Source organism: Phasianus colchicus, chromosome 19, assembly GCF_987193195.1.
Source record: "Phasianus colchicus chromosome 19, bPhaCol1.hap1.1, whole genome shotgun sequence".
NCBI classification, from domain to species: Eukaryota; Metazoa; Chordata; class Aves; order Galliformes; family Phasianidae; genus Phasianus; species Phasianus colchicus.
In genome coordinates, this window is record NC_143454.1 from 2687818 (window position 1) to 2702470 (window position 14653).

The 14653-nt window shown below is 62.3% G+C and overlaps 5 protein-coding genes across 6 annotated transcripts in view; 2 read left to right on the forward strand and 3 right to left on the reverse strand.

Moving 5' to 3' along the window:
* Positions 1-474: 474 nt before the first annotated feature.
* On the reverse strand, positions 475-2239 carry TMEM141 (transmembrane protein 141). Its single transcript, XM_031601452.2, has 5 exons — positions 2017-2239; positions 1874-1940; positions 1688-1771; positions 1338-1469; positions 475-732 (listed from the first exon to the last, which is right to left on the reverse strand). Exons 1-5 carry the CDS (start codon positions 2068-2070, stop codon positions 644-646), a joined length of 426 nt encoding a protein of 141 aa, XP_031457312.1. The 5' UTR covers positions 2071-2239; the 3' UTR covers positions 475-643.
* On the forward strand, positions 2125-2968 carry LOC149915441 (protein PAXX-like). Its single transcript, XM_090121666.1, has 4 exons — positions 2125-2228; positions 2295-2369; positions 2496-2680; positions 2883-2968. Exons 1-4 carry the CDS (start codon positions 2125-2127, stop codon positions 2966-2968), a joined length of 450 nt encoding a protein of 149 aa, XP_089977792.1.
* PAXX (PAXX non-homologous end joining factor) lies at positions 2718-4086 on the forward strand. Its single transcript, XM_031601451.2, has 3 exons — positions 2718-3077; positions 3472-3565; positions 3668-4086. The coding sequence occupies exons 1-3, from the start codon at positions 2981-2983 to the stop codon at positions 3705-3707; spliced, it is 231 nt and encodes a 76-aa protein (XP_031457311.2). The 5' UTR covers positions 2718-2980; the 3' UTR covers positions 3708-4086.
* A 48-nt stretch (positions 4087-4134) lies between these two features.
* CLIC3 (CLIC family member 3) lies at positions 4135-7143 on the reverse strand. The gene is made up of 6 exons (XM_031601449.2): positions 6798-7143; positions 6540-6649; positions 6102-6227; positions 5874-5980; positions 5547-5722; positions 4135-5164 (listed from the first exon to the last, which is right to left on the reverse strand). Exons 1-6 carry the CDS (start codon positions 6903-6905, stop codon positions 5003-5005), a joined length of 789 nt encoding a protein of 262 aa, XP_031457309.1. The 5' UTR covers positions 6906-7143; the 3' UTR covers positions 4135-5002.
* A 120-nt stretch (positions 7144-7263) lies between these two features.
* The window catches only part of ABCA2 (ATP binding cassette subfamily A member 2), a 33442-nt gene continuing 26052 nt past the window's right edge, over positions 7264-14653 (reverse strand). For both annotated transcript variants that reach the window (XM_090121373.1, XM_090121372.1), the window contains exons 38-49: positions 14224-14347; positions 13213-13345; positions 12914-13031; positions 12633-12811; positions 12289-12430; positions 11815-11949; positions 11430-11533; positions 11053-11145; positions 10707-10809; positions 10463-10600; positions 10049-10255; positions 7264-9814 (exon numbers count right to left, since the gene is read on the reverse strand). In XM_090121373.1, the coding sequence (XP_089977499.1) occupies positions 9779-9814; positions 10049-10255; positions 10463-10600; positions 10707-10809; positions 11053-11145; positions 11430-11533; positions 11815-11949; positions 12289-12430; positions 12633-12811; positions 12914-13031; positions 13213-13345; positions 14224-14347 (1512 nt within the window). In that variant the 3' untranslated portion in view covers positions 7264-9778. The remainder of the gene's footprint in view (positions 9815-10048; positions 10256-10462; positions 10601-10706; positions 10810-11052; positions 11146-11429; positions 11534-11814; positions 11950-12288; positions 12431-12632; positions 12812-12913; positions 13032-13212; positions 13346-14223; positions 14348-14653) is intronic.

Sequence of the window (14653 nt, forward strand, 5' to 3'; positions counted from 1 at the left end):
TGCAATTAGGGGAGGAAAAAAAGACATAAAATTCCAGATCTTTCCCGGGTGCCTCTCTGGGCGTTCGAGCATTCCCTTCCCTGTGGGTACAGCATCCAGAGGCAGAGCCCGAGGCCAGCAGGGTTCACAGCCCGGCTCTGGGCACGCACACACTGCTCCCCTCTTTGGGACAGACAACAAGGCAGAAGATTCAGGACAGCAGCGTTTGGGTGAGCAAATAGGTCATGCTGTTATGTTATCAGCAATGCCCAATGAACAGAGAGTGTGGCAGCAGCTCTGCCTCCTCACAGTTCTGTCTGGACACGTCCATGTCTAGAGATGTTTCACAGCCCAGCACACTTGGACTGTGATTCCTGTAGTCTCAGAGAGACCAGATTTTTCTGCTTCAACATACAGCAGAGGGGATGCGTCCAGGTGATGTTTGCCACCAGCTCCTTCCATCCCACTGCCAGACATGACTTCCTTCACAGCATATGCATTCAGCTCAGGACTTTTATTGGGTGCTCACACACAACTGCTGGGGACTCCTCTGAGCTCCGTGGCAGCACTGCAGATGTCTCCCACACTGCAGGGGCACAGCAAGCAGACAGAAGGGCTGAGGGCAGCAGCAGCAGGATGTGGGCACAGCACACCGTGCTCCTGGCTACTCCACGATGTCCCCGTATTTGTTCCTCCGCACGGCTGGTGGCACTCTCTCCACTCTCTCTGCGTCCTCCAGGCTGAGCAGGTTGTCTGCAACAGACAAGAGCAAGCTTGTTGGACCCCAGATGATCCCAGCATGTTTGGCAGGGCAAGCAGAGAAGCACAGAGCCCTGGGGAAGTGCTTAATACCTCTTCAGTTTTACTGAGCTTCAGCAGCATGATGCCACCGGGCACAGCAGGAGGCAGCCACAGGAAACCCCAGCATGTCTGCTCCAGCCCCATTCAGTTTCCCACTGAGCAGTGGCTCAAGCACAAGCACAGTTTGCTAGCTCATCCACGGCCCTATTCCATTCCAGCAAACAAAAAGTCCCAGCTCTTGTGAATGCACAGAACGGGCAGGCCAGCGGGCAGCGGCTGTACCAGGTTGCTGCTGAGCAGGCAATGGGCACAGAGCACTGCAGGGCACCAGATCAGGGCAAGCAGGGAGCACTGGCTGCTGCAACCCTGGGGAGCTGCTGCTGCTGCCCCGTAGAAGGGGGATCCTCAACTGGAGGGTGTCACCATGGCACATGAGGGATTGTGACAAGGATGCAGTCAGCAGCGAGCTTAGATATGAGGCAGGAACGGCAAAGAGCCACAGCAGGGAAGAACCAAGCCAAGCCAAGGGAGAGCTGTGGGAGAGACACAAAACTCACCTGCAGGCTGAGGCACTCTGTCAGCCATGCGGTGCTCCTGCGGGGACGTGCCCGTCTCCAAATAAATCCAGAAGTCCGAGCATTTCTGCGTCTCCGCTCTGGTCACCGTATAGCTGGCCAAGGACCCTGCCACTGGACAGACCGGCATGCGGGTGTCCTCCCTCTAAAGCAGGCTGTACAGCCGCCCGTGAGCAGACCCCGACCCCCCCGGGCACTGGGGAGCAGAAAGGCGACCGGCCGACAACCGCAAACGCGGCTCCGCTCCCGCCGCCCGGACTGCGCTCCCCGCGGGGCCTCGCGCCGTCACCGGGCAGGGAGCGGGGCCGGGGGGGTCGGCGCGGGGCACTCACCCACAGACAGCAGCAGGTTCCACCGCAGCGCGTACGGCAGCCTCCAGTTCACCAGCTTCTGCACGGCAAACGCAGCGCCGCTGCCTGCCCAAACAGCGAGCCGGGCGGTGCCGGCCACGGCGCCGTCAGGCCGGGGGGCGGTTAGCACCGGGCAGCCCCGCCCGCCGCGTCCCTCCGCGGCCGTACCTGCCAGGAAGGTGCCGATGCCCTTCATGAAGGCGTGGGCCTGGCACGCCGCGTACTGCTGCAGCGCCTGCGGGGACACCGTCAGCGCGGGGACACCGGCTCCATCCGCCTCGCTCCCCCCGACCTCCCCCCCCCGCACGCACCGGGTGTTTGGCGGCCACGCTGTCCTCCACCCGCCGCAGCCCGAGGTGCACCATCACGGGGCCGGCCGTTCCCGCAGCGCCGCCCGCGCCGCCCCTTCCGGCAGTGACATGGCGGAGCCGTCGGGGCCGTTCGTAGTTCTGCGGGACGGCGCGGACCGCTACCTCTGCTACTGCCGCCCCGCGTCCGGCCCCGGCTCGGCCGCCACCGTCTAGTGAGTGCCGGGCGGGGCGGGGCGGGGCGGGGCCGACGAGGCCCGGCCTGAACCTCTGCCCCGCAGTGTGACCGATGCGCTGGAGATGTGGGCCGCGCGGCTCGGCGGGGATCCGCCGGAGGACGGCGTCGCGGAACTCAGGTGGGCGCCCGGCGGGTGAGAGGGACCCGGGATTTCCGTCCGTCCGTCCGTCCGTCCGTCCGTCCGTCCGTCCGTCCGTCCCCCGCCGGGCTGCGGGCCCCGGCTCACCGCGCTCCATCCCAGCAGGGCAGCGCTGGGCCGCGGGGCCGCCTCGCTGGGGCTGCGGGACGGGGCGGCCACGCTGCGGCTGCGGGAGGGGCACGAGGCGCTGCTGCTTCCCCGGCTGCCCGCTGCCGAGGCGCGGCCGCAGCTCCAGGCGCTGCTGTTCGCCATGACCGCCCGCGTCCGGGACCTGGAGGAGCGCTTGGAAGGTGCGGCCTCGGGACGGGGCGGGGGGAGAGGGGCGGGCGGCCGTCGGAGGGGCCCCGCGGGAGGGGGGTCTTTACAACATCCGCCTCTTCTGCGGCTGCCGTGTGCCCACGGGTGGGGCCGTCCGGAGCACCTCGGGCAGGAGATCCCCCGCCTGAAGCGTGCAGCAGCACGGCCGTGTTCTCGGGGCACCTCCGTGCGCAGAAGTGCCCTTCCTGGTGGGGAGGTCCCCGCGTGGAGGTGGGCGGGAGGAGGGAGCCGTGTGGCCGTGCAGGGCAGGGAAGTGCTAGGCAGGCACTGGCATGAGCTGTGACCCCTGCTCCTGTCGCACAGTGTTGGGCACGCTGAGCTACAGCCCTGAGAAGAACACCTTCCAGAGCCAGCAGCCCATCCTGCCAGGTGAGTGGTTCTGGGGGCTGTGCTGCACGTTCGTTTGCCTTCTCGTCCCCCAGGAGGCTGCAGGGGCTGGGAGCCCCCCGGGGTGCTGATCCTCCTCCGCCGTGGCTGCTGCCCGCACTGCTGTCGGTGCCCTCCCTGGCACAGGAGGGGCCCGGCTCAGCACAGCAGCTCCCGAGGTGATGCATCGGCGGGCAGGCAGTGTGCCCAGCTGCAGGGGAGGACCGGCACTGATGATCTCCCAGACTGAAGGCCCTGGCAGCTCCCCCAGGCCTTCCTCACCCACTGTGGCTGCCATAGGTGCTCTCAGGGCTCAGAAGGGCCTGCAGGGCTGCCAGAGCCCACTGCTGAGCTCTTGCTTTTCCTGTCCCTCCTCCCCCCACCCCGTCTAAGGCAGACCCCAGCCCCAGAAGGAACAAGGCTGCTGGCTCCACTTTGCCAGCAAAAAGAAAGATCCCAGGAGAGTCCCTCATTAATCCTGGCTTCAAAAGGTACGTGCTGCTCCACAGCCCAGTGCTGGGAGCCCAGCTGATCTGCTGGGCCGTGCTCTGCAGGGTGCATGGCTCGGTGTGACTCCCTGTATCCTTTTCTAGCAAGTCTGTTCCATCTGGAGTGGACTTTGAAGACTCATGACCTGCACTGTTCCATCCTCCCAACAGCAGCCTTGTTATCCACGCTTAGACACTGGAGTCTGCCTGCACCATGCTGCTCTGCAGGTGCGATGCATGCAGGGCTGAGAGCTGCATGGGGCAGGCAGGACCTGCAGGCAGCACCAGGCAGACCTGGTGGGCAGTGGCTCCTCGGCTGTGCTGGGGCACAGCTCTGGGGGCAGGCGAGGCAGCGGTGACAAAGTGGTGGCTTTTTGCCCTGCAGCTTTTCCCTGCTGACAGGTGCCACACCTCTACCCCACTTGCTATGAGTTGCTGGGGTTTTTAAAAGAGCATCAAAAGGTATTTTTTAAAGGTTGTCTGTGCTTAATTTATTGCCAGTAAAGCTGGTTTCTGGTTTTGGCCAGCAGGTCTTGGTACCCGGCCAGCATGACGGTGTGTGTGTGTGTCATTTCATTCTACTTCTATTGCTCAGCAGCCAATTTCAGCTCAATCTGGAAGCTCAAAGGCTCCAAGGAGTGCACTTTCTCGCCAGTTTTGTGCCAATGGATGGGTAGGTGACTGGTGAGAGCCTCTCCACCCTCCCACAGAGCCAAGCCATGTGCAGGGGGCAGCTACAGTGGCAGGTCACTCCAGACACACTCCTGTCTCACTTGCAAAGCCTTTATTGATTTCCGAGTGCTCTGATGCATGGCTTGGACTTTCCCCATTTCATCCCCATCCCTGTCCCAAATCTGCTCCAGAGAGCTTCCTAGCAGCAAGTCCTGGCAGGACGTTGCCCTCTGCTCCCCTTGCCACAGCAGTGGTGACAGGGCAGGGTGCTGCAGAGTCCCCCCCAGCTCCATTCCCAGGGCTTTGCCACAGCTGTGCCCGTTCCCCTCACCCTGTGCTGCTGCTCACAAACACCCTGCAGTGCCTGCTGTCCTGGCCGCAGCTAGGGCAGCTCGCGTGGTGGGAGGCTGTAGGGATTCCCACTGCAGTGCACTGCCCTCCAGGCAGCTTTTCTTCCCCAGCCCCCAATGTTCCCCTCAGCACTGCCCAGTTCTCTTACAAGCGGTGCCCATGGCTGTACCCATCCTTAATGCTTGAGGGACCGCAGGGTGGGTAGAGGGTGTCCTGGCCAGGCAGAGAGGGTGACACGAGAAGCAAGAAAGCATTGGCAGGCTCAGTGTGAGGCACCTTGGGTGCCAGCTGGGGAAATTTGCGTGCTGATGCTCTGCCCTCTGAAGCGCGTGTGGGCAGGATGGCGGTGGGAGCAGCAGGACCAGGCAGGTGCTGTGCTGGTGCCCGGCCCTGTGCCCACCTGGGCGTCTGCCCGGCTCACTGCGGGGACCGGACAACGGAGCGGTAGGCCTGCACGATCTCCTCACTGCTGGGACAGGTGTACTTGAACTCCTTGGTTTCAGCAGCGTTGTTAAGGTAGCGCCACACCGCCTGCAGGTCCTTGGGGATGCCGAAGCGGCGGTAATGCTGGCAGACAATCTGCGGGCAGAAACAGCCCATTGCTGTGTGCCTGCCATGAGCTGGGGGGGCTGCAGCCAGGAGCTGGTGGTGCTCACTGGTGGGAGCCAGGGAGGGTGGCACGGGGCAAGAGGACATTGCTGGCATAGCACAGGATGGAGGAGGGGCACTCGGTGCAGGATGCAGATGGGGTGAGGTCTGGGAAAGTGCTGTGCTGGGCCGGAGCTGTGGGGTGCCAGGAAGGCACCTGGGGGGGTGAGGTGCACAGGGAATGACACAGGGGAAAGAGAAGTTGCTGCAGCAGGTAGCAGGTGGGTACCCAGGAGGAGGTGAGAGCATGGGGCAGGCAGCACCAAGGAGGCAAGGCAAGGAAAGAAGGCGTGTAGTGGGGACAGCCGCGCACCTGCACGATGTTGAGCTTGGGCAGCAGGTTGCAGTCAGCCAACGTGAGCTGGTCGCCGTCGAGGAAGCGGCGCTGGGAGATGCGGAGGTGAGGCTCTCGGGCCAGCTCATGCTCCAGGGGTGTACTCAGGTACTCATCCAGCTTCAGCAGGGCCTTCAGCAGGTTCCGCTGCAGCGCTGTGGGGCGGCAGCAGTGTGCAGTCAGGGCAGCAGGCAGCCTCCAGCCCCTGCTCTGCCGGCATTGCGCCTGCACCGTTCTCGCCTGGCCCAGGCTGGCGCTGTCGCTGCCCCCATACGACACGGCACGGCCTGCCCCCCAGCTCCTCACCCTCATCCTGAGCAGGCACTGGGTTCTTGATGAAGGTGGAGAACTTGTGGAAGATGTCGTTTCCAGCCAGCCTTGACTCCTTGTACCGCGGGACCAGGCTGGGGAACCTGCGGGGACATGGGCACAAGCTGTGGAAAAAAGCAGCAGGGCTGGAAGCTGCCATCCCCGCCCCTTCCTCAGCTTCTCCACCCCTCCTTAGCCCTTCTCAGGGCAGTGCCAGCCACTGACGTGGGGGGGGCCAGCCTGGCCTCCAGGAAGTCCTCGATGGTGACTGTATCGGTCTTGGAGTCTCCGTTGTAGAGCAGAACGGGCAGCTGAGCGCCGGGCGCAAAGTCCTTCAGCACATCCAGAGCCCTGCAGGAGAGAGGAAGCTGCTGACGCCCGCGTTGCCCGGGGATCTGCAGCGCACCGGGACCTGTCCCGGGCAAAAGGATGAGGCGTTCCCCGGGGGCTGCTCCTGCCCCGGGTGTGTCCGTGACAACTCCGCCCAAGAAGCGTCCGCCGCCCTCCCTTAGGGCAACGGTGGGCAGCCAGGGGGTACAACAGATGTCCTCAGCCCCTTCCCCACGTGGTGAGACCTTCCCGCAACCCCCGGGCCGGTGCGCGGAGCAGGGCTGTCCCACCCCACGCCCCCAGGCCGGCAGCGCGTCGCGGAGAACCGCTCACCTCTTCGTGTCCACGGTGGTGAGGGTGAAGGGTGCTCCTTTGAGCAGCAGCACCATGAAGAGCCGCTGGCAGAAGGGGCAGTGCCCCACGCTCTCCCCGTCCTCGCTCGCCTGCGGGCAAAGGCAGAGCTCAGCCGCCGCGCTCCGGTGCAGCCCCCGGGGCGGCCGTGGCAGCGGTCGGACGCTGACGCCAATGCTGGCGACCCCGGCGCTCGCAGGCAGCGGCAGCCGCGACCCCCGGCCCCGTGCAGGTCCTCACCTTGACGAAGAGCTGGATCTGGGGCTTCTCGTCCATGCTGGGCGGTGGCTCAGCGGTGACTGTGCCGTAAGTGCCCGTGCCAGAGCTGCGGCCCCTCCCAACCCACATTCCTCCCCGGGGTGCTCCCGCTCCCACCCACGCGTGGCCCCACAGCACAGAGGGGCCGCCCCGTCGCGGGGCCCCACGACCACAGCGGAGCGGCAAAGGGCGGCTCTGCCCGGGGGCTGCTGCGCCCGCAGCGCTCCGTGCCTCCCCGCCAGCCCCGCACCGGCTCCGGGCGATGCCCCCAGCGCCGTGCCTGTGCCCCTGCACCCCCCGCCCTGCCCAGGGCACTGAGCAGCTCCTCACCCCGTGCCCGGCTCCAGCCCGTCCGGCCGCGCTGGCATTTCCACCCCCTGCCCGCCACTCGTTGCGCAGCCTTGCTGGCTCCAGTTATTTTTTATTTAAAACAATCATCATTTTCACATTTCCTTTTTTTTTTTTTTTTTTTTTTTCTAGCAATGTACAGGCTCCTCCGGAGCATCCCCACCCACCGGGGTGCCCCACACTCGGGGCCGTGCATGGCACAGGAGCTGCTCCTGCGGCGGTGCGGGGGGAGGCGAGCTGGGAAGCGGGGCCGAACTCAAGAAAGCAGTGTTAAGGCAGCGGGCACCCGGCCCTGGGCAACGCGCTGCTCCAGCCCCGCTGTCGTGGGGCACCTTTCTGCACGGTCCTCCCGCACCTGGAGCAGGGAGGGCACGCGGCCCCCAGGCTCTGCTGAGCACTCTGCGAGGGGCACAACGACTTTGCTGAGCACCCAAGGACGGCGGGACGGCACCGGGTGGGAGTGCTGGGCTGGGGGACTGGGGTGTCTCCTTCCACGAGTAGCCCCAGAGGCACAACACCAGGGCAGCTGTGGGAAGAGTACACAGCCCTGCAGCAGGGCAGGGCGCCGTGCCCACCCTTGGGTGCCTGGAGGGGGCTGAGCTGTCCCCCCTTCCAGGTCACCTCTGGATGCCTGCAGGCGACACGGGCCCTCCTTTCCCTGTTGGCAAAGGGCAAACCCACAGTTTGCTGCTCCCTCAGCACCCGCCCTTGCCCCTTGCACCATGCAGGGACCGGCCAGTTTCCAGTATGCCGTAAAAAATATATGGTCTGAAAAATCTGAAAATAGAGCTTATCTCTCTCCCTCCCCCCTCCCCCGCCCCGAGTTTTTCCCCTATTGAAAATACTGTATATTGTATCACAATCTCTAGTAGTGGCACACTGGACTGGCGGGCTGTGGGCACAGCAGAGGGCAAAGTGGTACCGCTCCCACCCCGGGTCCGTCCTTGAGCAGAGGCAGTAGCAGCTCCGTCCCATACCCCCACAGCACTGCCCACACCGCAGCGAGCCCGGGCTGCCGGAGCTGCCTCACTGGGCAGGAGGCGGGCACAGGCAGCACAGTGCGGGTGGCGGGGCATGGCTACCTCGGGGGGGGGTGGGAGCCCTGGGGTGCAGAGTGATGCCCAGGTTAGCAGTACAGGCTCAGCAGTCACTCCTGCTTTGGGCATGGCTGCTGAAAGGCTGCAGTCTGGGGGTGCTGGGCACAGCCCCCTGTGGGTGAGGAGGTGGCAGGACCCTCTGCAGAAAGGAGGGGTGCTGCCACCCTGAGGGTGCCTGCTCCAGCGCTGGGTGATGCTGCACATGGATGGGCACAGCACCACTGCCAGCTGCCGTCCTTCCCTGCCCAACAGAACAAGTACCACTGCCAGGCTGACCAGTGCCCAGCTGGGCTTGCCCTGCCCTCACCCCCTCGAGGTTGTTTCCAGGCTCAGAAACCATCCTGGGTGCAGCAGTTCCTTTCAGTAGCCGCAGTGAACCAACGCTCCTGCACTGGGCCATGGCCACGGAGAACAGGATGGGTGACAGTAGAATGGTGGCACAGCTGCAGCGTTGTCCTGTGCCTGCTGTGGGGCACGGGAAGCAGGGGCTAGCAGCAGGCAGGGGGCAGGATGGGGGGCTGTAGGACGCAGTTGGGGGCAGAGGGGAGAAACAGCTGGTGCCAGCATGTGAAATACCCTGTGAAATACCCCTCTGCCCCACCACGTGCCTCTTGGCATGGGTAGTAGTGCCCTGCCCCAGGGATGGCACTGAGTGCACAGAGCAAGCTGGGGAAGGCAAGGCAGAGTGGGCCCAGGACCAGGCCCAGGCAAGAGCAGCCTGGGACATGGCAGTGAGCTGGGGGCTCACGGGGGTGAGGGCACAGCAAGGTCCTGGCAGCAGCACCGGCAGCAGTGATCAAACAAGGGTGAAGCACTGGAGCTCCGGCCCCTTCCGTACTGAGCCACTGAGCCCGTGCGATGCCATGGCCAGCACCAAGCCCAGCAAGCGATGGCAACAAGGAGAATGCAACAGTCCTTCCTCTGATCACACCAGGGCTGGGACGGAACAGGGGCATTCCCATAGTCAGGGGTCCCTGGGGTGGGTGCAACGTGGCTGCCCGAAGGCACCGCTCTCACTGGCCTTCTCCCCGCCCTGGGACGTGTGGGACTGGTGGCACTGGCATCACATCCTTCTCTTCTCTTCTCTTCTCTTCTCTTCTCTTCTCTTCTCTTCTCTTCTCTTCTCTTCTCTTCTCTTCTCTTCTCTTCTCTTCTCTTCTCTTCTCTTCTCTTCTCTTCTCTTCTCTTCTCTTCTCTTCTCTTCTCTTCTCTTCTCTTCTCTTCTCCCAGACTGTTCGTGGCATGTGCCAGCCCGGCGAGCTGGCGAGGGCAGCAGCCACAAGTGTGGCATGGGGACACGGCCCTGGAGCTGAACGGGACAAGGAGGGCTGGGGTAGTGGCTTGCAGGGTCCATCAGGGCTGGTGCTGCACCCACCACGTCCTCCTCAGCAGCAGGGCAGGAGGCAGCCATCCACATCCCCATGCCAGCTGCATCCACACGACAGGGGCGAAGGGAGGGGAAAGGCGAAAAGTGTTCAATGGCATCACAGCCTGGGGATGTGGCTCCTCCTCAGCTCCTCAGCACAGCGTGTCTGTGTTAAATGACAGCTGAGCCTGGGGACACACAGATTGTAGGGCTCAGGGGGAGGCACTCGGCCCAGGAGCTGGGGAAGCTCCCATACCCCTCCTCCCCTGATAAGCACCCTCAGGTCTTGCCCCCGTCTGGCCTTGATTTCCCAGGATGAGGGCCCAGGCATGATGCTGGGGCCTCATGACAAGGACAGAACTGAGAGCACGGACACTGAGATTAGGGTGCTGGGACACCGAGATGCTGGGGCTGCCTCTCACCCTCTCCTCCTCGAAGCTGATGAGGCCTTCATCATCTGTCTCCAGGTCCTCCTGCTCCTCCACCACCAGAGCCCGCAGCTCTGTGGGCGCAGCCCGCGGGCGCAGCAGGCTCAGCACACGCTCCCAGGGGGACTGCAGGGCACAGCTGGGGCTTGTCTCTTGCTGCTCCAGGTTGTCGCTTTGCTTCTTGGCAAAATTCACAAACACCTGGAAGGAAAGAGGGGTGAGAGCCCTGCCCCAGGGCTGCCCCTCACCTGGCATCTCTACTGCTGTGACCAGTGACCCAGACTCCGTGTGCCCCCACGTTCCCAGCCCAGCACTTGCTCCTGTCCTGAAGGCTTCTGGCAGGCATGTGGGCACTGCCACCCTCCCTCAGCGTGAGCACCCAGCTGCTTGTGCCATCCCCAGCCTCACGTTGTCCAGGGTGGTCTGGCTGACAGAGTAGTCCTCAATGCCCAGCACATCCACCACCTGCTCCATCTTGCTGAAGACCTGTGCCAGTGAGATCTGGTCCGATTTGAGCTGGTACTGGGCCTTAGTGTGGTGCCTCTCCTGCAAAGTCATCAAGATCACATTGGAGCACTCGCTCCGCACACTGCGTCACATCACCCGCATCCCCCTAGCTGAAGGGAAGATGAAGTCCCTTGGGGGACGTTACCTTGAGGATGGCCTCAGGGAAGTTGCGGTTGAAGAACCTCACCACCTCCTTGACATTGAGGCTGGACTTTGTGCGCACTGTAATCATGTAGCCATCACCAAACCTGCAAAGGGTTGGGGTTCCCATGAGACACCTGCATCTCTGTGGGGAAACACCGACCCCACGGATACCTGCCCGCTGGGGATGCAGTGACTGCTCCCACCAGGACTGCCCTGCTCCCCCTGCTCCCTCCTCTAAAGCACCTGCACAAAAAGCTGGAAGCTTGGAGTGGATGCCATACCATCACCCTGCCATTTGGCAATTGGCACCTCCTGGCAGGTTGCTGGACCCCCCCCCAGGCTCTTACCTGTTCTTCAGGTGCTGGATGCTGCCAAGACATTTCAGCCGCCCATTCACCATGATGGCCAGACGGGTACAGAGCGCCTCACATTCCTCCATGCTGGGGAGAGAGGGCAGGCCTGAGCCTGGAGACGTGGCGTAGACAGCCAGCAAGGAGTTGCAGGCTGTGGCATACGGGGAGCTGAGCTTCCCAGGCCTTCACCTGATGCATCAGGGCCACCACCACCAGTGATGGGAGGCAGGGTGACCCAGGCTCCCTCCACTCCTGTGCCCTTTGCCATATGCTGTCCCCCAGAGGCCAAAGAGCCTCTCTCCCCCCCACCATTCACCCACAGCGCATGAGATGCCTGGAGGCACTGCAGGTGTAGCCTAAAGCCCTCGGACCTGTGAGATGTGAGCACTACGGAGCGGCCTGTCTTGATGACATCCAGGATGAGGTTCCAGAGGAAGCGCCGTGCCTTGGGGTCCATCCCTGTAGTAGGCTCATCCTGCAGGACACATGGCAGCCTCAGACAAGCCAGCTCTCAAGGGGAACCCCACAACTCTCTTCCCGTTGCATGGGCACAGCTCTGCCTCCCTGCTCCCCAGCTTGGAATGCTTGTGGCAAAGCCCATGGGGCAGAAAGCCCCTTCCCAGGGCACTGTTTCACCCGGGACAGCTGCACACTAGCCTGGGTCCATGTCCAGGGGTATGGAACTGAGTGGGACAGTGGGACTTATGAGAGTGGGATGAAGACCCCACTCTCAGGTGCCAGGAGGCCGGGGCGCACCAGGAAGATGAAGGCTGGGTATCCAATCAGAGCGATGGCTGTGGACAGCTTCCTCTTGTTGCCTCCACTGTAGGTGCTGGCAGGCTTGTCAGCGTACTTGGTCAGTTCAAGCTTCTTCAGCGCCCACTTCACCACCTGCAAGGTGCAGAGGGCTGTAATCACCCTCCTGGGGCCCCAAACACCCCTGGGCAAAGGATGTGAAGAGCTGGCAGAGGGCAATGGGCAAATAGCCCCATTACAGCCCCTCACACAGCTCTGAGCACCACTGGGACCTCCCTGCACCTATGCCCAGCCCTGGACATGCAGCAGGAGCACTGCTGGAGCAGCACTACCCTGGGGCAGCAGCAGGCAGTCATGAGGGGGGGCTACACCCACTTTGGTGCCCACCAGTGATAGCTGAGATGCTTTTCCCAGAGCAGACTGTGGCACAGCACCAGCCCCCAGGCATTGCCAAACACCTGACCAAAATCCTACCCTCTCCTCATCCTTCCAGGGAATGCCACGCAGGCGCGTGTAGAGCTCCAGGTGCTCCTGGGCTGTCAGCTCATCAAAGAGCGCGTCAAACTGGGGGCAGTAGCCCAAACTCTGCTGGACCTGGAGGAGCTCCTTCAGGATGCTGTGAGAAGAGACAGAGAGGCCAAAGGGAGAAGGAATGCCAGAGTCACAGACAGCGCACAGACAAGTGCCCAGCAGGATGTGGGGCTGCACCACCGAGCCCCAGGGGGAGGCTCATGCTGCTTCTTCATGGGAAGCTCCAAAGCAGTCCTCATCCCATCCACAAACAAGAGGGCAGCCCCCGCCAGCCCATGCCCCCATACCTGTGCCCATTAACGAAGGCCTCTCCTCCCGTCGTGCTCTCATCCCCTGTCAGCATCTTGAAGGTGGTCGTCTTCCCCGCACCATTGACGCCCAGCAGCCCGAAGCACTCCCCCGGCCGCACACCCACACACAGCCGGTCCACAGCCAGGATGCGCCCGATCTTGCGGGACTTGTACACCTGGCAGGGCAGGGCAGGATGCTCAGCCCAGCACCCCAGCTCAGCCTGCATCCCTTGAATGCCCCGCAGCACCCCTGTGCCACAGCCCCGGGGCGCCTGTACCTTGGTGAGGTTCTCAATCTTCAGCATGTCGTTGTCAGCATCGCCGCGCAGGACGCGGTGCCGCTCGTTGGCCACATCGATGTCATCTTCAATGGGTTTGGTGGAGACTGGGAGCCGCCTGCGGAAGGAAGCGAGGGGCGGGGTGGGGGGCAAGCTGCCTTCCTGCACCCCTCCAGGGGGCAGAGTCTGGGGACGGGTGGCAGAGGCCGTGCCGAGCTGAGGGTCCCGCAGCCAAGCTGTCCCATTGCAAAGGGCTGGGGAGGCTGCAGCACAGCTCCGCACAACCCTGCCACACTCACTGGGGCTTCCGGAAGAAGTTGTATTGGCACATGATGGTGATGAAGAAGCCGACGAAGCCTTCGATTGTCATAGCAACGAGCCCTCGTGTCACGATGTCCCATTCGAAAGGTGATTTCATTTTATCAAATTGCCCTGAGTGGGATGAAGAGCACAGAGCAGCTGGGGGCACCTTCCCAGGAGGACAGGTAGCCCATGTGTGACAGCTCCAGGGGACAGGGCCACCACCATAACAGACTGGAGGGTCAGCAGCAAAACAATCAGGTAGCAGCAGCTGCTTATCGCACCACCATGCTCACTGTAAGTCTTAGCTAGGCTGAATGTGACACTGCCCTGCTTCTGCATCCCCTCCCCTTCCATGTTCCTGCATCTTCCCAGGCTGGCTGGCATTGCCAGCACCACTGCTGGTTACAACAAGGCTTTCCATTCACAACACAGTTGTTGAAATCACCTTGCAACTTTTCAACCTCAGTGGGGTGGATCAATCCAACTGAGAATGGGTACTGAATGGATATGTCAGATTCTGCTCCTAAATACTTCCCATGATGCCAGCAGCACCAAAACTTTCTGACACCAACTTGAAGCTGCATTTAGCAAAAGGGTCATTTTGGTAGGGCAATGCAGCCGTGCAACCAAGATATTACATCTGAAACAAAGCAGTCCCTGCATTCTCATCTCTCAGATCACTGCACAGTGCCCTCACCATGGGCAGCGTGTGATGGCAGCAGAAATGTGCAATTCTGCCAGGGCTCACAATCTCTGCTCTCTGCAGGGCTGATGTATGGAATGACCTGAGGAATTGTGCTCAGCATCACTGGCACCACAACATGACTCTCAGCAGGCCCTCAACTGTGTCTGCTCCCAAGGCTCTCTCATTCACAACCCCCAGCTCTTTGCTCTACGTTGCTCTAGACCCCTGGAGAGTCCCACAGGGTGGTAGGAAGGGATGTGCAGCACAGTTGTCTCCCCTGGCCCACCATGGAGCAAGGGAGAGTGGGAGGAAGAGGCCATACCGATCTTGGCATAGTATTCATTGATGTATTCATTGTAGGCCATCTCCATCAAGCCATGGCCCAGGTTGTAGTTAGGGAACACAAGGAAGCAGCTCTTCAGGTAGCTGTTCACCAACTTCAAATCCTGTGAAGGTGGGCAGAGAGAATACAGCCATCAGAAACATCCATGGGGACTGCAAGCACCTAGTAGGATCAGGATGGCCACCAAGATGCAGTCTGGGCTCACAGCTGACCCTGCTGTGAGCAGGAGTTTTCAGTAGAGACCTCCTGAGGTCCTATCCTGCCTGGCACCACCCTGGCAGCACCACCACCAGTTGCTGTTTGGGAGCCAAAGGCTTTGTCACAGCGTTCTGGTTCCTTGTACCATGCCAGGGACATCACCGCTCTCACCAAGTTGAAGAAGCATCTCCTCCCTTCCTGGTGGCCCCAG

Excerpts from the sequence above, each read along its gene's own strand:
- TMEM141 (XM_031601452.2), bottom strand. The coding sequence starts at position 2,070 with ATGGTGCACCTCGGGCTGCGGCGGGTGGAGGACAGCGTGGCCGCCAAA. Across the intron at positions 1,941-2,016 it reads GCGTGGCCGCCAAACACCCG|GCGCTGCAGCAGTACGCGGC; the intron begins GTGCGTGCGGGG and ends GTGTCCCCGCAG. Across the intron at positions 1,470-1,687 it reads GAACCTGCTGCTGTCTGTGG|TGGCAGGGTCCTTGGCCAGC; the intron begins GTGAGTGCCCCG and ends CGGTCTGTCCAG.
- LOC149915441 (XM_090121666.1), top strand. The coding sequence starts at position 2,125 with ATGGCGGAGCCGTCGGGGCCGTTCGTAGTTCTGCGGGACGGCGCGGAC. Across the intron at positions 2,370-2,495 it reads GACGGCGTCGCGGAACTCAG|GGCAGCGCTGGGCCGCGGGG; the intron begins GTGGGCGCCCGG and ends CCATCCCAGCAG. Across the intron at positions 2,681-2,882 it reads CCTGGAGGAGCGCTTGGAAG|AAGTGCCCTTCCTGGTGGGG; the intron begins GTGCGGCCTCGG and ends CTCCGTGCGCAG.
- PAXX (XM_031601451.2), top strand. The coding sequence starts at position 2,981 with ATGAGCTGTGACCCCTGCTCCTGTCGCACAGTGTTGGGCACGCTGAGC. Across the intron at positions 3,078-3,471 it reads CCAGCAGCCCATCCTGCCAG|ACCCCAGCCCCAGAAGGAAC; the intron begins GTGAGTGGTTCT and ends CGTCTAAGGCAG. Across the intron at positions 3,566-3,667 it reads ATTAATCCTGGCTTCAAAAG|CAAGTCTGTTCCATCTGGAG; the intron begins GTACGTGCTGCT and ends ATCCTTTTCTAG.
- CLIC3 (XM_031601449.2), bottom strand. The coding sequence starts at position 6,905 with ATGTGGGTTGGGAGGGGCCGCAGCTCTGGCACGGGCACTTACGGCACA. Across the intron at positions 6,228-6,539 it reads ACCACCGTGGACACGAAGAG|GGCTCTGGATGTGCTGAAGG; the intron begins GTGAGCGGTTCT and ends TCTCTCCTGCAG. Across the intron at positions 5,165-5,546 it reads CCAAGCTCAACATCGTGCAG|ATTGTCTGCCAGCATTACCG; the intron begins GTGCGCGGCTGT and ends TTCTGCCCGCAG.